The 18,155-nt window shown below is 40.6% G+C and overlaps 9 protein-coding genes across 9 annotated transcripts in view; 4 read left to right on the plus strand and 5 right to left on the minus strand.

The window, feature by feature from the left end:
• LOC108599786 (A-kinase anchor protein 14) overlaps nucleotides 1-18,155 on the minus strand; it is a 189,026-nt gene that overhangs the window by 124,140 nt on the left and 46,731 nt on the right. The window lies entirely within an intron of this gene.
• LOC108599422 (protein kinase 4) lies at nucleotides 1,394-2,368 on the minus strand. The gene has a single exon (XM_017986235.1). The coding sequence runs from the start codon at nucleotides 2,366-2,368 to the stop codon at nucleotides 1,433-1,435; it is 936 nt and encodes a 311-aa protein (XP_017841724.1). The 3' UTR covers nucleotides 1,394-1,432.
• On the minus strand, nucleotides 6,669-7,066 carry LOC108599715. The gene is made up of 2 exons (XM_017986712.1): nucleotides 7,034-7,066; nucleotides 6,669-6,973 (listed from the first exon to the last, which is right to left on the minus strand). The coding sequence occupies exons 1-2, from the start codon at nucleotides 7,040-7,042 to the stop codon at nucleotides 6,713-6,715; spliced, it is 270 nt and encodes an 89-aa protein (XP_017842201.1). The 5' UTR covers nucleotides 7,043-7,066; the 3' UTR covers nucleotides 6,669-6,712.
• Nucleotides 8,698-9,101, plus strand: LOC108599719 (homeotic protein female sterile). The gene is made up of 2 exons (XM_017986716.1): nucleotides 8,698-8,746; nucleotides 8,803-9,101. The coding sequence occupies exons 1-2, from the start codon at nucleotides 8,732-8,734 to the stop codon at nucleotides 9,010-9,012; spliced, it is 225 nt and encodes a 74-aa protein (XP_017842205.1). The 5' UTR covers nucleotides 8,698-8,731; the 3' UTR covers nucleotides 9,013-9,101.
• LOC108599718 lies at nucleotides 9,853-10,137 on the minus strand. Its single transcript, XM_017986715.1, has one exon. It carries the CDS (start codon nucleotides 10,084-10,086, stop codon nucleotides 9,853-9,855), a length of 234 nt encoding a protein of 77 aa, XP_017842204.1. The 5' UTR covers nucleotides 10,087-10,137.
• Nucleotides 10,310-10,654, plus strand: LOC108599716. Its single transcript, XM_017986713.2, has one exon. The coding sequence runs from the start codon at nucleotides 10,346-10,348 to the stop codon at nucleotides 10,595-10,597; it is 252 nt and encodes an 83-aa protein (XP_017842202.1). The 5' UTR covers nucleotides 10,310-10,345; the 3' UTR covers nucleotides 10,598-10,654.
• LOC108598098 (toll-like receptor 7) lies at nucleotides 11,299-13,133 on the minus strand. The gene is made up of 2 exons (XM_017984714.1): nucleotides 13,103-13,133; nucleotides 11,299-13,037 (listed from the first exon to the last, which is right to left on the minus strand). Exons 1-2 carry the CDS (start codon nucleotides 13,131-13,133, stop codon nucleotides 11,317-11,319), a joined length of 1,752 nt encoding a protein of 583 aa, XP_017840203.1. The 3' UTR covers nucleotides 11,299-11,316.
• Nucleotides 14,265-14,915, plus strand: LOC108599710 (pupal cuticle protein C1B). Its single transcript, XM_017986707.1, has 2 exons — nucleotides 14,265-14,360; nucleotides 14,421-14,915. The coding sequence occupies exons 1-2, from the start codon at nucleotides 14,349-14,351 to the stop codon at nucleotides 14,736-14,738; spliced, it is 330 nt and encodes a 109-aa protein (XP_017842196.1). The 5' UTR covers nucleotides 14,265-14,348; the 3' UTR covers nucleotides 14,739-14,915.
• LOC108599717 lies at nucleotides 16,290-16,853 on the plus strand. Its single transcript, XM_017986714.1, has 2 exons — nucleotides 16,290-16,337; nucleotides 16,398-16,853. Exons 1-2 carry the CDS (start codon nucleotides 16,326-16,328, stop codon nucleotides 16,626-16,628), a joined length of 243 nt encoding a protein of 80 aa, XP_017842203.1. The 5' UTR covers nucleotides 16,290-16,325; the 3' UTR covers nucleotides 16,629-16,853.

Raw genomic sequence — 18,155 nt, forward strand, 5'->3', positions numbered from 1 at the left:
AACAAATTTAACTTGAAATTTTTAAGACTCGTATTTCTTACAAATTTTCAGCTTGTTTTAATTTGTTATATATTTTTTTGCATATAATTAAATATTAAATAATTTAAATTGAATATTTGTTGCTTTAATTAGCAAACTCCCAATCTGAGGTCATTAGGACAATTAACTAAAATACGTTTACAAGTATTTAAATATTTATAGCATTGTTATCACATTTTCTTAGAAAATAACTGTCTGAGTTTATTTTAGTTCAATAAACTTTAAGCTTAAGCTTGCTTGGAATTTCCTGTATTCACCTTTGAGGCTTCATTTTCAACAGAATCTGGGATAAGCTGTCCAAGCGCTTAGTGAATAAAAATATCTATAATTAATTGTAGTGCAGCCTCTAAGCTAAAATTCTGCTTAAACAGAGTTTATACTATAAGTTTCACCTTAACTTTGGGGGTCTTTTGAAACTTGACCTCACCTAATAGTTTAGCAAGCAATTGTCGCTGCTTCATTTGCATGCTGCAGCAGCACTTAACACATATGTATATGCAGCCAGTTGTGGCATGCAACCGCCAAGGCAGCGGCAGCGGCAGCGACAGCGTCAGATTAACGTCATTGGGTATCCTCTTAGCGATACATAATGCAGCAGATATGATATCGTATGTCAGAACTATAAGGTCGAGTCCTTCGCAGAGCTACAAAACTGAGGTCTTTTGCTACATCATCAAGCCGTGGCGGCCGTTCTCGGCTGTTCTCAGCTGGGAACAGTTTCGCCAGCTGCAACGCAAAGCGCGTGCGCAGGCTCTGGCCACACATCCTGACGTTAATTTGAAAGCTTTTTCTCGCACAAGCTTTAGCGCGCAAAAAATAATTCAAATTGTTTTTGGTTTTCATATTTGTATATTTTATTTAAATATTTAATTTATTGACAGCTAAGACTTAAGGCTTATGGATTATATGCTCTAAAAATATACATATTCATTCATATTGGTATTTGGCTTATAGACTAAAATATTTAGCTAGTTTGTGTTTGAAATTTGCCATTTTTAATTAGATCAAAAAATTGCTGCTTTGGTTTTGCTATTACGAAAATAAATGTAATAATGTAAATTTGGTTTAATTTCAATTTCGTAAATTCGTAAGTTGTCGAGTCCAAGTGCCAAATGTGTAAACTAAGTGCAAACTATAAACAAATGGCAAATTTATATCAAATATTAATAAGTTTGAGCTATGCTCGTTTAACTTTTAAGGGGAATAAAGATATGTAGGGGTTTGTTTATTATATATTTTGTATATGCGCTAGACATTTATAGACATAGACACATTTATAAAATATGTTTGTGGGAACTAAAAAGTTGTTGTTATTTGGATTTTTAGGCACTACATCACTGTTGACTAAACTTAATTTAGATAAGTAGCTAAGCTATGAATAAGACGCGCTGCTCTAGTACATATGATGCAGCGTTTGGTGGCAACACACTTGATAGCTGGGCACTCTCGAATAAAGTCCGGACATGCCCTTCATGTAGACATATTGCACTGGAGGACGCAGAATGCTTTGCTGCTTCGTTTGCTTTTTGTCCTTTTTTGATTTGCTTTTCGAGTTGGAATTGGAGTTGCTGCTGTTGCTGTTGCGGCTGCTGCTGTTGCTGCTGCTGCTGTTGCTGTTGCTGTTGCTGTTGTGTGGAGTTAGCGATTTTTTGCGTTGCTGTCTGAGCGGCGTGCTGCTGCAGCTGAGCGAACGCAGTGAAGCATTCGCTGTGCTGGCGGAGCTGCTAAAGTGCTGCAACATGCGGCAAACGGAGCTGGAGATGGAAGTTTTGGTGCTTGCGGCTGACACTGAACGCGGCTGCTGTTGATTCAGATTCTCATCGGGCTGTTCCTGCTCCTCATCAGCGCTGCTGCTGCTGCTGCTGCTGCTTTGCTCATCGTCGTAGTGGCCGCTGCAATGCTCCAAGGCGCTGCCAGGACGATACACAGTCTCAACATAAATGTGCGCGCTGTGATCATAAAACTCCAAACCAGGCGAGCAGCTTGCCGAGCTGCGCTCCTCCAAATCCAAGCTGCTGGCGCCATTCAAACGCGAACCCGCACGCTCAAAGCTCAAACTAAACGAATCTGTGCTGCTGCTGCGTACATCATCCTGGCTGCTATAAACCAAATCCTGCTGCTGCTGTTGCTGCTGCTGCTGCTGCTGCTGATGATGAAAATGTTTGCCCAAATGCTTGCTGAGCAGCTGCAGCAGACTGCGCGATCTGCTGAGCTTTAGGGCGCGCGGACGCGTTTGCTTCGCATCCAGATGCATGCTGGAGCTGTTGGCGCTGCTGCCGCTGGAGCTGCTGTTGCTCTTGCTGCAATTGTTGGGGCTAAGCGTATCCATTACACGTTACACTTCACTAAATTTGCTTTAAAACGAATGCACTTTAAATTTAAATGTTTTTTATTTCACTTTATTAATTTTTAGAGCTTGTGTGTTGTTTGCTTGCTGCGCGTTGCACGACTGTTGTGGCAGGCGCTGGTGCTGGCGCTTTTATACGCAGCTGGGCATCAATGTCGACGTCGCACGCTCGGCTTAACCTTCGTGCCGCTCGGCTGCGCGACTCGTGTGGCATGCCACACTGACACAAACTGCAGCCTGGCACAGTCGCCATGCAGCAGCACGACAAGCAGCATCCTTGCCAACCTGTTGTTGCCACAACGTGACTCCCCTGTAGTCCTGTAGCCAAGCGCTAGTTTCCTTTTCAGTCCTTTGTGCACTTTTGAGTTTTTAGCTTTTGACTTCTTGATTTCTTGACTGCGTGATTGGCAAACGTGACCCGCTGGCAAACACGTCATAGAGAGCCTGCGCCTAAGTTTAGCTGCCGCGAGAGACTTGAAACTTTCTTGCCACCTTTCTTCATTTGATTTGATTTGCTTGCACACACACGTGAAAGTTGCCCACCCACATGCGCTTCCTGTTCTTAATAGCTCCACAGTTAATGTGCTTGCCACATTAGTGGCAGCCATTGGCGGCACGTTTGCGTTGCACACTTTGCTTATGCAGTCGCCTTCGCATAAAAATAGATAATGCTGCCTTTATAAATAGCCAATGCTACTGCCGCCTCGTAATCATTTTGTCCAAAGCAAATCCCAAGGCGCTGCCACGCGGCTCATCAGCAGCAGAAGCTGCTGCCTGTCAATGCTAAACGGCGTTACCAAATCCGCTCAACAAAGGTTCAATGCAATTCAATGTGATTTGCTGTGCCGTGGGTATCAATTGATTATAAATAAATTCGCATTATTTACTGCACAGCATGTGCGTTCATTTTGTTTGTTTAGCTATGACAAGTGATTTCTTTGAATGACATTGCCGCATCACGTTTAGCATAATGTTGCTTTGAATTTAGCTTGGCTTTATATGAAGTAATGCTAACCCTTTTAACTTTTATTAGCAAATTATTTATAAGCAACAAAAGCTCTTATGGGAACTACTTGTGTTGCAATTTTTGATAACTCAATTTGTTTAATGTGCTAACAGAAGGCTGCAGGCTCTTAATTTAGACTTGGATATAATGAAAGACATAGCTTAAATTATAAGTAAAATAAAATTTTTATATAGCAAGCAATAGTGCAAAAATGAATAATCATTTTGAATATCTGAAAAGACACCAGCCAAGAGACTTGATGACTCGCTCCCTTAGATGTGATTGTTAATTGTGATATATAGTCTATTGTTAATTGTTATATATTTGTAAATTGATAAAGCTAGACTTACGACTAGTCGGCGCGCCCACATGGGCTGAATTAAAAGCAAAAAGGCTATAAAGGGGCATTTGGAATACCCCGTATACCTTAATAAATTATTTATAAAAAAAATTTTTTGAATATGCAGACGACTGCCAATAGACGACGTTAAGTAAATACATATAAATATTTATTACATGCACATAATATATGTAGATACAAATTTCACACATAATAATGTGTTGTTCTGTTACAAATATTATTCCAATTAGTTATGCATTAAAGTTTTAAATAATCAATAGGTACATTTATTTATTTTTAATTGTAGCCCAGAATTAAATTCTATGGTACAATTGGTATAGCCAGAGCAACAAAGGCCTACAGGCTAACATTATTATATATAAAATTGGTAAATAATTTAAGTCTATATCTAATCTAATCTTTTTATTATAACTCAGCTGTTACTTATACAAACGTGTTTAATTCCCATTGTTACTATTGCATATTAATTTGTATTTATCTTTGTTTTATTTGCAGACGTGCAACTGCTTCGGAAATTGGGGTAAGCTCTATTTTTTAATTATTTTTGCTACAGACGTCTGCATTATTTTTTGCATATATACAAACATCTTTTCGTGCTGAGCAGCTTCACATCTAAATCTCTGGTACATGTCGTATACTTAATTCAACTGTTGCTTGCACTGATTTTAGAGTAAACACAATGGGAAACTTTGCGTTGCAAAAATAGTGACGCAGCTGTCTGTTGCAAGTTACAGACAAATATTTGTCCAAGTAGCTGCTGCAAAAGTAGCGCAGTGTGGCACTAGAACATGCCACAAGGTCAGCGCAAATTTGTGACAAAGTCACGTTGCTATGATCGCAACACCTTGCGCTGTGGATTAAACAAGACTTTGAAGTGGAAACACAAAGCAGCGCAAAATTCGATTCATTTATTGTTTATTTATTTGCCAAATGGAAAGACTTGCCACATGCGGCGCAATCAGAGCAGCAAAGGCGGCGCGCCAATGCCAAAGTTGAGGCCATAGCGCACTCCAGGCGCCGCATAGCCGCCGGCATAGGGACTATAGCCATAGGGACTGCTGTGATAAGCGCCCGCGGAGTAGTAACCAGCCTGAGCGCCATAGTAATTGTTGTAATACGGCTCAGCGGGATAATAGGGCAGCGATTTCTGCAAGCCAATGCCGAACGATATCAAAGGCTTGCCCTGCACATAAGCCAGACTCAAGGCGAGCAGTGTCAAAAGCTGCAAAAAAGAGGAAAAGTATTTCAAGCTAAGCTTTGTTAACTTCAAAATTGTATTTGCTGCTTACCACATAGTGACGCATGTTGTAGTTTGCTTGTTGTTTAGTTTGCTGTGTTGCAATCGTTGCTCGTGACTTTTGCTATTTGCGCTGGCCCTTGCGCTGCACTAAGCCTTTTATACCTTGGCCACTTGTGCTGAGCTGTTCCGGTTCTTGCCACTAAAACTGGCTTCAAGCACAAAGCTGCAATTAACTTGCCTTCAAACTTGTTTAGGGCTCGTCCCTTGTCCAGTCTCGCGCCCCCACCCCCTCCTTTGTGTGGCTACAAATCTTGTTATAGCATTGATTAGCTTTTATCTGTTCATTAAAATCAAACCATTGGCTTTGCATAATACGCGGCTCTTGCAACGTGCTGTGGCAAGCATTAGGTAAGCAAAGTGTCCATTGCCGCAGCTTTTATTTGCTGTTTACGCACTTGATATACACTAGGAATTAGTTAGAATCGCAGACTTGACTAATTCATTGGAAGCTGAGCTAGTGAGAAAAACTTTAGCCTAAGTTGCCACTAAAGCAAATGTGATTGGTTTCAAATGAAACACAATTTTAAGAATGAACTGCAGCTTAAGCTTCTCTATATTTCATTTGCAATTTAATATAATTTATATTACAGCTATGCATTATTCAATAGTCTTGTATTTAATTTAAAATTAATTTTTATTACATTTTGGCTACGCTTTATTATATATATATTCTTATATATGAATTCATATGCAGGCAAGCGCTTGTATAACAATCGGTTGTTAATATATTAAATATAAATTAATTTTATTCTTAATTAATTCTTATTAAGTTTTAGCTGCGCTTTATTATAAATTCGATAGGTTTGTTATGCAGACAAAGCTTATATTACAATCGGTTGTTAATATGTGAATTAAATATAAATAAATTTTTGCCTTTGTTAGTGGAAAACTTTCACATTTTATTTGTATATTGTCATATATCGATTGTGAACAATAAGGAATTCCTTAGAGAACATATCAATCTAATATTTATTTTATTTAGAATTTATAAATATTTAGCTTGGGCTTTCAACAGCTTTTTATATAACTTAGTTTACTACAATTTCATTTCATTTTTGAATAGTATTTTAATTTTTGTGCTAAAAGTTTGTTTTTTAATCAACTTAAATTAAACAAACAAAACTTTAAACTATTTCACGCATTTTTCTTTAACTTTTCCCTTGCTTTTATTTCATCCTCATTTGCTGTTTGCTGCCTTTGCACCAACGACTTTAGCTAAGCATGTGTCCCTCATTGGCTTGCGCTTGTTTTGCGAGTGTATAGAAAGCAATCAAATATTAATTAATTTATGCGATTACAGTTTGCAATTAGTTCGCTGCGTGGCATTTGCGTATGAAACGCTAGACCAGCCCACGTCTATGCATGTGACTGGGCTATGGGGCAAGTCGGTGGCAGTCACGTTGTCTAAAAGTGTGAAAAAGTTTCCAGAGCAATTGCTAGGGCTTCGCAGCTGCTTGAGCTGGTGACGCTTAAAGGTAAAACGCAGCAGCAGGTTCAAGCTTAAGGCCAATAACTCAAAGTTCGGGGTTCAATAGACAAGAGACACACACAGAGACAGATATGTGTTGTTTTGACGCCCAAAGACAGGACAATGGACAACGAACAATGTGCGGCCGACAAAAGTTTATTCAGATTTCACAATTGTGTGTGTTTCTATATCTAATAGATGTACTCATAAGTCAAAGGCTGCGGCTTGTACTCGCTGCGATATTGCTGCTGGAAGGAGCTGGGCGTCTGTACGCTGTGGTAAACATGCGAGGCGGCCACAGGTGCCACCAGCCGCGAGTAGGCAAGCGGCAAGGCAGCAGCAGCTCGAGTGTAGCTAACGCCAGCAGCAGCAGCCGCCGGATAGTAGCTATAGCCCGGCGTATAGTAAACTTCATGGCCCAGCGCCAGGCTCAGCAGACAGGCAAAGATTAGCTGCAAATTTCAGTTGGTTAGTTGCCTGGACTCATTAAAGGATTTAGACTTGCAGCTTACCAGTTTCATGATCTCTTCGTGTTGCAGTTTGCCAACTGAATACCAATTGCTTGCCAGTTTCAAGGCTTTTATATTGCCTCGCTGCCTGTTTGGGGCCATTGGTAGCTGTCAAGGTCAAGACTCAAGCCTTGCCGCAGCAGCTGCAATTGTGATTTGCCACATCAAGAACAAGTTCTTGCCACAATGCAGTTTGCTGCATGCCTCCTCTTTGCTGTTTGGTCGTGCGCAACTGACAAGATAAGCTCGCAGCCTGCCACATTGCCTGCCACATAAACTCGCTGTGGCAACTTCAATTGAATTCAATTCCTTTAACAAAATGTAAATATTTTTGCACCTTGGACACTTTGCCTGTTTACTACGCGTTCTGCTCTCTCTGGCTAGAGTAAACAATTAGGCGTGCTTCCGGTATTTCCTATTGTGCGTATTTCAAGGGCACAGCCTAAGCCTACGCCACAGCCACCCACTCGGCCTGTTTACCTAACTGCCCTTGAAATTCACTCTTAGGGCGTCTTAGTTTCTTCAGCGAATTGCGTTGCGCGTACGCAAATTCAGCAAAAACACATTTGTTGATGCTTTTGCTAGTTATTTTATAGCTGGAAGTCTAAGTTGGTATAGCTATAATATATAATTGGTATAGTAAAAGTGTTGGTCATATTAAGTTTTTGTATTAAAGCGCAATTTAAAGTTTTCTTTATCAAACTGCAATCAAGTAAATAAAATTCATACCAATGTTGGCTGTAGTAGTAACAATCTTTATAAAAAACTTTCCATCTTGCAAGCTTTGTTTGTTTTATATAGCTTGACTAAAGTTAAACAAAATCGCTTGACTAAAACTTATAGCTGCCATACAAACTAATGCTGTAAAAAATAGTTTTGGTATTGAATGCTGCTTTATTTTAGCTCTAAGCAATGACAAGGCATCACTTAATATAGCATAATTATATTTATTTTTAGATATTTTCAATTAGTCTGTTTAATTTCATATAAGGCCGCATTATTTTTAACTATTTGTAGTCGTTATCAACTACAACTTTCAGAAGATAATTTAATTCATTAGCAATCGTACTAGAAATTTAAGAGTTATGTTTGTTTTATATTTAAAAATGTACTAGCACAATAGATTACAACATATAAGCAAAGAATATAAAAACAATTGATTTTAAATTATTTGATTTGGCTCTAATAACAAAATTTGCTTATAGCTTAAATTTATTTCGCTCAAACAAAAGCGTATCTAGTCTTCCATACTATCTACTACTTTTATCTTGCTACTATATGCTGGGTGTATATATATTATTGTTTTTACGCCTTGCGAAGTTGTCCAAGTGCGCAAAAACAAACTCCCACGTGATGATCAATTAATGTGGTCCACTCAGGCTAGCTGGGTGGGCATTGTTTATAGATTTATTATGCAATATTTATTTTGCGTATTTGCTGCTGCCAAATAAGTTAGTGCGTAGTACGGTTTGTGTTGCTTGTGTGTGTGGCATGCAACAAGCGTAGAGTGGAACGCCCTAGAATTAAATGCAAGCTGATGCGCTGCACTTTGGTTTGTAATTCAAGCCGCTGCCAAAGTCGTTCACTTTTCAATTGTTAACCTGAGGTGAGCACAAGGTTGGGGTGTCGTTCTGCGTTATATAAACGCACGCACTTGTGGCAGCCACACACAACTAGAATTCGTTTCCAACTGCCAACAACATGAACAAGCAACTGGTAAGCCCAAAGTAATCATAAATATAATTAACAAAATGAACATAATTTGCTTGCAGTTGATTTTAATGTGCGTGTGTGTTGCGCTGGCCAGCGCTGCCCCCGGCCTGTTGCATGCCACACCCATACTAACAAACACATATCATACGCTGCCCACGTTGCATGTAGTGCGTCCCATTTACCACGCGCTGCCGTCCTTTGGCCACTCGAACTATGGATATGGACATGGACATGGACATGGCTATGGACATGCTCATGGCTGGCTTTAGGGCGTTCAGCTGAGCAGCCTGTCTAATTGTTGGCCGCCAACTTTAATATAAATACGCGCCTTGCCTTTGAATAAAAATTCGCTTGATGGGTATAGCGCTGTCTCTTTCACTCATAGACTCTATATAAAAGTAGCGCGCACAATTGCCGCTTAGTTTAGTCAGGCAGCGGCTATGTGGGCAGTGTGCAACATGCATTGCCACAATTTGTTGCAACAGTTGCTGCTGCTGCTCTGCGCACAAGTGCAGCTCGCTTGGGTAATGCATTTGCATATGCAAACGCCTGTTGTTCAGCTAGTTCACGTGCAGCAGCTGCCACACGTGCTATTTAGCATATACAGTTTGCTGCTGGAGACGCCACGCAATGTGGAGACGCCGCTGCGTGCGCACAAGCACAAGAAACCGCAGACAAAGCCCAAGCCTAAGCCCACATCAACGCAGCATAAACTTATATTGGATCGCTTGGGCTTGAGCAATTTCTCGCTAGGACTTGGTGTTAATTTCAATTTTCAGCTAAGCGCAGCGACAACAGCAACAGGCTGAAGAAATAATTTTTTAAAATAGTTATGATTAATCAAGCGATATTAAATATTAATTGTAAGTTATAAACACGCAGCCCGTAGCGACTCGTGACACATCTCTAGGCTAAATGCATAAATTCGTAGCATACTTTTGTAAGCTCAGCAGCAGCGCTGCTCAATAATAAAAAATTCATTGCTTGCTTGCAGGCGCACACTATAAAATATATAAAGCTTTTGTTTTGTTTGTGTTAAGTGGCTGGCTTGTTTTTTTTTTATTGAATTGAAGTCAAAATTTTCCGTTTTCCATTTTCCATTTCACATTTTACTTGCGCAGCAGCAGTGGTGAAGTGTAGGCGGCGGCAGTGTAGGCAGCGGCATAGGGAGAAGCCACATATGGTGATGCCACATAAGGCGAGGCAACGTACGGCGAGGCAGCTACATAGGGCGAGGCAGCAACGTATGGCGAGGCCACATAGGGCGAGGAATAGACCAGACCAGGCTTGGCTGCAACGCAAGCAATCAGCGCAAAGAGAGCGACCAGCAGATACTTGAACATCTTGAATTTGCTTGTAGTTTGAAGTTTGAAACTAAACTGTTGCTCTTTGCTACAAACTGTCGGCTATATATAGCAACAATTGGCTTTAGTTAAAGCCTTGAGTTTTACTTTACTCAGCCCATTAATTGGGTTTGCATTACGTGCGCATTTTGTTAATTAATTTGTTTCAGCTCTCGCGCTGACTATATAAACTAAAGCCCAGCAGCTGTTTGGACATCAGTTACATTTGTGTGTCAACAAGTCAACAACTAATTCCAACATGTTCAAGTTCATTGCCGTCGTTGTGCTTGCGCTGATTGCCTGCGTTGCCGCCAAGCCCGGCCTTGTGGCCTACTCCTCGCCCTATGTGGCCGCCGCACCTGCCGCCGCCGTCTACAGCAGCGAGTACCACGGCAACTTCGCCTCACCCTATGTGGCAGCTCCCTACTATGCTGCATCGCCTTATTATGCCGCAGCGCCCTACACTGCCGCCTACACCGCAGCCGCGGCTCCTGTGCTGCTGCGCAAGTAGATAAAGCCCCCAACGATCCGGAAATATTGTCCACACTACTGTCTGTCGCATAAATAAAACAACATATAACACTTATTTACAACTGATTGCTTATTTTATTTTATTATTGTTGCTGTTGTTGTTTGATAAGCCTTTGCTGCCGGCTTCAGTTTGTGGTTTTTATCTGCAGTACGCGCTCAAGGTCTTTGTCTCAAGCAGGAAGAGCTTTCATCTGCTATACGCTCACAAAGGCAGTTACAGTTAAGTGTTTACTGTAGTTGCATTGCGAAATTGTTAGAATTTGAGCTGAAGGTTAAGCCTATAGCTTATAGTTTGCTTGGAAGAGGTAAACATATTTTTCTATTCGCTGTTTTCTAAGAATTTCGTTATTAGCCCTAGCCAAGGTCTTGGTGTAATAAGTTCTGATAAAAGTTTTAATGCTGCTGTCGCAGTCAGATGCTTTGGCAGCAGCTTAAAATATTATTTAAAAGTTTCATTCAATTTGCTGCCCCTTGTCAACTTAATTTTTAGCATTGATAGAAACAAATCAGGCGGCGTAATTATTATAAATATAAAAAAAAAATGTTATACTTTGAATGCATGATAAATGAATGAATGACTCGCTGATTCCTACTCAGTTTTATCAATGAGACTTCTCTTTGCTTTATCTAACAGCTAAAAGTGCAAATTTGTTTACAAATGAATAATTTTATTGAATCTTTGGTGATGTGTAAGCTAAACTACATTGTCAGATTGGCATCCATGGTGGCATTGGACTGGAAGACAATGCTGCTGCGATTGTAGCGCCCGGAGCGACGCAGCTTCAAGTAGCGCAGAGTGATTAAAGCCACAAGCGAAACGCAGACCAGAGAAGCCACCACATAGAGAAAGAGTTTCATGAGAAACAAATGCATTTCCAGATGTTTGGTGTGGGAGCGAAGCAGCTCCAGCTGTTGTTGGAGCACAGGCAGCGAGGCCAAGCTGCTGCTGGGAGCAGGCGACGCTGCAGTTGTGGGCGACAAACTAATGCAGCTTACATCGCGTATGTGCGGCGTCTCCTCAACGCTGTCGTCGGGCTCAATGTGCAGGGCGACAGACTCGGCCAGGTACGGGGGAATGAGTAGATGATGCAGATAGGAGCAGTTGAAGCGATTGCGAGAGATGCCGAGTTTTTGCAGCAGAGGAAAGACTTGGGTGAAGCTGCGATTGCCTTGCAGTTCGCTCAGCGCATTGCCGTCCACATAGAACTGCTTGAGATTGATCAGATACGGCACAAAGAGATCCAAATTGAGTGAGCTGAGATTGTTGAAACTCAGATCCAGCACTTCGAGATACTTTTGCTTGGAGAACATGCCAAAGGTTAAATCCCGAATGCCCGTGGCGCGCAGATAAAGATTACGCAGTCGCTTAAGCTGATCGAAGCTGCTGACGCTCAAGGGACCAATGGGATTGTAGGCCAAATCCAAATGCAGCAGCGATGTCAAGTTGGTGATGTTGACCATGCTCTGCAGCCGATTGCCGCGCAGCTCGAGCGTCTCCAGCTGCAGCGCCTGATGCATAAACAAATGCGTAATGTTGTTGTAATTGGCGCGCACAAAGCGCGTGGCATTGATGGTCAAATTGCTTAGCTGATTGTAGTCCAAATGCAGCTGATGCACAATGCTCTTGTTGCTCAAATGGAAAGCTGTGAGCGAGTTGGAGGCAAGCAGCAGACTCTCCAGACTGGCTGCCTCCTGAAATGTGTCCGGATGCAGTTTGATTAGTTTATTAAGCGATAGATTCACTTCCTTGATGCGCCGCATGCGATTGAACACTTCGGGCTGCACATAGCTTAGAGCATTGGCCTCAAGCGAAATCGACTCCAAATACTCATTGTCCTTAAAGATATCCTTATGCAGCTCGCTCAGTCGATTGCCCGCCAGCAGCAGCTTGTTGAGTATGTGCAGACCACAAAATGCATTTTCACTCAACTGACTTATGCGATTGTTGCTCAAGTCCAGGCGCATCAAAGCGCCAGCGCCAATGAACACCGAAGTCTGCACCGAGGTCAGATTGTTGTTGCTCAAGTTCAGCACCGTCAAGTTGCCAGCAGCACCAAAAGTGTTGCGCGTTAGCTCCAAAATACTTGTATACGACACATCCAGGGTCTTCAAGTGCGTGAAGGTTTCGAACAAATGAAAGGGCACATAGAGCAGCGTTGAGTCATAGAACTTCATAAACTTGACCATGTTGCCGTGCTGGAAATTCTTGACCACAACATTTTGACTGTGCGTGACAATAAATGAGCTGACAGTGCAAAATGCCTCAGTGGCATCCATGTACATGTGCTGCTCGAACTCGTCGCAAGTGAGGAAAACATCGCCGGCCATGCAGCTGCTCAGCAGCAGCAGCAGCAGGAGCAACCAAATATTACGTATACGCATCGTTTTGTAGTCTTTAACGCGCCGCGGCTCAAAGCGTACTGCAGTGCATGAAAAATATGCATTTTTATTATTATATAGCATGCATATATAACTGACGACTGACTGATATTGCTGGTTGCCACGATAAGCGGCATTAAGTTGGCGCTGATTGCGGCAGTTGCAACGCAATATGTGCTGCAATTTTTCAGTATTTTTTTGGTGCATTGACCGTGCCACACACACACAACAAGCCACATAAGCGCATTAGTTGTCTGTGTGTGTGTGTTGCATAAATCATTTGACCTTGCAACAGACGCAACACAATCGCCTTAACGCGCATGCAACACAAGGACAGCAAAGTCCACACAGCCCCCAACAGCATTTAAAGCCGTCACAGTGCTGGCCAAAAGTATTTGCAGCGCCAAGTGCTAGCTGCATTGTCAGTTATGTGATAATTAAAATTGTAAGCAGCAAAGGCTGGCGATGCGTAAAATACTTTGCCGATAATGCTTAAAAATATTATTAATATATAATTAAGTTATATATCACTTATAAGTTTGTTGACATAATAACTGAGTTTTGATTGTAGCAAATATATAGAACTAGACTCTAGTTTGTAACTGAATCATGTTAAGATTATTTTAATCAACATTAGAAGTTTTATTTTGAAGCTAAGTCGATTACTTTTGATTTATCATAGTTGCCAAATAATCTGCAGCTTCATTAATTTAACTCAATTATGAACTTAGTTGAGCATTAACTATACAACATAGATAAGAATTATTTATCAAAGCAAGTTTGGCGGCTTTGCATATTTATATACAAAGTAATGCACTTTGCTGCAGTAAATAAGCAGCTCAAAAATTCTTTAATTTCCTAACTCAATGGTGTAAATAAATAGCTTAAAAAAATCTTTAATTTCCTAGCTTGTTGCATTTTCTCATAATTTATACAAACCTTGAGTATTTATTTCTGTTTATTTAAGAACTCCAAACTTCTCCTTGACGGAATTCAAATTTACTCAAAGCTTCAATTTGTAGTCAAATTAATTTTGGCAACTATTGTGTGATGCACAGTTAAATCAATTTATTGACAACTACTGTTTTGATTTTGATTTTGATATTGATTTCGACCGCCACATTTTTTGTGGCTTTGTTTTATTTTTTATTGCGTTCAAAGCTGAAACGTGCTTGACATGCCTAAAGCAATTGCAGACCTTAAATTGACGACTGAGCACGTAGCCAGCCCCAGTCCATTTGACTTTGCTATAGCATCTGCACAACTGAACTGTCGCGCTATATATAACTGCAGTCCGCGCACCCACAGCGCATAGTCAACTCTGTTAGCTTCAACAACAAACAATTCTCAATATGTTCAAACTGGTAAAGGATTTTTATACAACAAACTAAGTTCTTGTGCTTTAAATTGTTTCTTCTGTTTAGTTCTTTGTGCTGTCTGCTGTGCTTGCCTGCAGCTTGGTGGAGGCCAAGCCAGCGGTGCTTGTGGATGCTGCGCCAGCTGTGGTAACGGCCACCAGTTCGCAGTATGTGGCACGCAACTTTAATGGAGTTGCCACCGCGCCTGTTGTTGCGGCCGCTTATACCGCTCCCGTTGCTGCTGCCGCTTATACCGCTCCCGTTGCTGCTGCTTATACCGCTCCCATTGCCACCGCTGCCTACACCGCGCCAGTTGCTGCTGCCTACTCTGCTTATCCTTATGCCAGCTATCCCTACAGCGCTGCTTACACCACATACTTGTAAATCTTACAAGTGATACACGGCTTCGATCTATGCTTGAAAAATAAAATACAAAAGCTTCACGGAATTTGCTGATTGTTTCTCTTGAAGCTAAAAATGTTTCTCAAATTTTGGAATTTTATTTAAAATATGTGAAGCCTTAGGCAATTTATTGTGAGTTGTCGCTTTGAGTTTGGTCTAAGAACAAAACAATGAGCTACATTTAAAGTGCTTAATATAAAATATTTGTGAGAATTGAGCAAGTAGTTGGTAGTTAATTATATTTTAATCTATTTGGCAAACAAGCTTGCGTGGCTTAGTGCTAGTTAAATATATAAAAAAGAGTTCAAATCTTTATATTTCATAAGGGCAGCGCCTTGAGTAACTCAAATCTTAAAGTTTCCATATAATGCTCACAATATTCAGCTGCTTCTTATGCTTAAACCTTTAATTTGCATTGCCTGTTGGGTCTAGAATATTCGCAAGCGGCATACAAAGCAATTGAAGGTGACACTAAGCGGAAGCAATAAATTAAGTTTAAGCAATAACAAAAGCGAATATGTAGCTTAGCATGAATAGCAAAGGTAAAAACAAACAATTTTTGTTTACAATTTTATTTATTTTAAACACATTTTAACAGCAAACAATTATTTTAAACATATATGCCACTTTAATTATGAAACAATTAATTGCACACATAACAAACCGTCAAAACTCGCAACAAACATTAACAAATAAATAAACGCGCATAATTAAAGTTTCATTGACAACAATGCGTATGCGTAATAAGTTGTAACTTTTGTTTAGTCAGCGAGTTGGCAGCAACAGGCAGCCAAGGACTGTCGAAACTTTGGCAACAATTGTGGCTCGCATGTTGTTGTCGCTGTAGTGGGTTGAAGATTTGCAAAGCGCGTATGGCGCCCACGCAGCTTGGCGCAGCGAGCGAAGCAGCGCAGAGCGCACAAGCAGCTTGAACTTCCGGGCAGCAATTGTGGCAACAACAGCAGCAACATGCGGCAGGTTCAACTGCTGCTGTTGTTGTTGTTTTAACTTTGTGTTGTTTTTGATTACTGACAGCTGATTTCAGCTGTAGGCTTTGCAATTTTCTATACATGTCGCTGTTGCTGTTCTGAGCGATCTACGTTAAGCAAATGGAGCGACGTGTTGGGCAGCTAGCCAGCTTTATAAACTTGGTCAGGCAGGCAGGCGTGAGTGGGTCAGCAAATCCCGAAGCTGGACAAACGCATCGAGCGTTGGTATGCTAATTATAAAGTCAAGGCACGTAGATATATTAAAACCGATCGTCACGCGTTTAAAAATAAACATGCTGTCGGCTTTGCCCTTACTAATGCCCCGCCCAGCCGCCCCGCACTCTAGCGCTGCTTGAATGAAACTAAAAGTGCAAATTTTGCTTGAAAGATTCTCCTTGGCTGTAAGTTCGGTCTGCTGTACTGGCCATGCATAATAATTGTTAACGCTTTGTTACCTTCGCTACATTTTTTGGCTTAGCCAGCAGCAGCATTTGTAACTATAAAAGTGCGCGACGTTTTAGTTGAAAGCATCAGTCAAGTTCTACAGAACCAGCTAACAACAACCCCCAGCCAAGTCAACATGTTCAAATACGTAAGCATCTAAGCCTGGCTCAAAGCTGTAAGCTTTAATTAAATTTATTTCACTCTTTAGTTCGCCCTGTGCTTCTTCGCTATTGTGGCCTGTGTGGCTGCCAAGCCCGCAATTGTTGCCGCTCCTTTGGCCTACAGCGCGTACACTGCCTCGCCCTACGCCGCCGCCTACACCGCACCTGTTGCTAGCGCCTACACCGCCTATCCCTACTCCGCTGGCTACTCCGCCTATCCCTACGCCGCCGGCTACTCCGCCTACTCTGCCTATCCCTATGCTGCCTACTATCGTTAAGTTAAACCTAAACTGAAGGATTAGACTCGTACCTGGCTATTGATTACCTGCTAAACTAAACTTTACTTCACGCTTATGTTGCAACTTGGAGCTACAATGCAAAAGGATTTTTAGTTTTTTTCTTATTCTTTTTATTTTTTTTTATTTTCTGTGTGTGAGCATTCTATGCTTTGGTTCTAACTGAATGTGTGAAATAAACTGCAAATTGCGTTAAACGTACAACAATTTTATTTATTTAATTATTTGAGATGCAAAAATATTAAATTTATTAATGCAAACTCTTCTTATTGCATTAGCTGTTGGCTCAGCTTTTGCTTGAAAATACTAACAAATACTTTAAAAAGTTATGCGCAAGCTAAAAATAATTTTAAAAATATTTAATTTATTTTCAAAAATAGTTCTGCAGTCTCTAAGAAAATTTTGTTTAATTTGCTTTAATTTTTTTGATAGAAGTTTCTGCTTAAGAACATAATTCAAATATTTTTGTTGCTTTTAGTTTTTGCCTAAGAACATTTAGCTATATATTTTTAATATTTTAAATACATTTTTAGATTTTTAACAGATATGTATTATTAACTATAAAGACACGACTTCCATCTAAAAGAGGAATCTGTATTGGCTCGAAGCTAATTTTGGATTGGTTTTATATTTATTCTTAAACATGTTGCCAAAAATCATTCGATTTAGTTTTGGTTATAAATTCATATTAACGAAATCAGAATATTTTGTTTAATTTGCTTCCTTTTTTGATAGAAGTGTCTGCTTAAGCACATTAATCAAATATTTTTTGTAGCTTTTAGTATTTGCCTAAGAACATTTAGTTATATATTTTAAATATATTTTATGCATTTTTAGATTTTTAACAGCTTTTGATTATAAACTAGCAATAGCATAATTTCCAAAAATGTGCACCTCTGAACATAAATTCGTGGCATACTTTAAGGCTGTTGTAATTAATTTATGTAAACTGGCAGCCACACTAAGACGCATTTGCTATGCGCCTGCAGTTGCGTCAAAGGCAAAAGCAAGCAAGGATAAGCAGCGAGTTACAAGGATATTGCACCTTGGTCTGGCCAACAGCTGTTGGCCTTAGGGCAGCAACTGAATCAGCAGCGACTAAGGCTAAAAAAATGTAGTGTTGTCTATTTTTATTTATTTAATAATTGAAATGCAAAGCAGGCGGTTGCCAATTGAAAAAACAGTGTGTACTATTTACTTGCCACGCAGTGCACGTAACAGCAGCGAGGGGGGGTGCTGGGTGGGTGGTTGGGGTCGAGGGCTGTTATGTTAATTGTCTGCGCTGAAGACTGCGTAGATCTATGGATGACGCCAATGGCAGCGCAGAGACTGAAACAAAGTTGCAGCAAAGCGGAAACGTTTGATAAATATATATCCATAGTATATGCAAGCCATAAAAAAAATACTGCTAACAATCTATCAATAATGCGAGGCATGTAGCCCATTGATGAACAGCAGTTAGTTGTGGGTTTATGACCGCGCCAAGGATGCGGTCAGTGCAAAACAAAA

Source organism: Drosophila busckii, chromosome 3L, assembly GCF_011750605.1.
Source record: "Drosophila busckii strain San Diego stock center, stock number 13000-0081.31 chromosome 3L, ASM1175060v1, whole genome shotgun sequence".
Classification (NCBI taxonomy): domain Eukaryota; kingdom Metazoa; phylum Arthropoda; class Insecta; order Diptera; family Drosophilidae; genus Drosophila; species Drosophila busckii.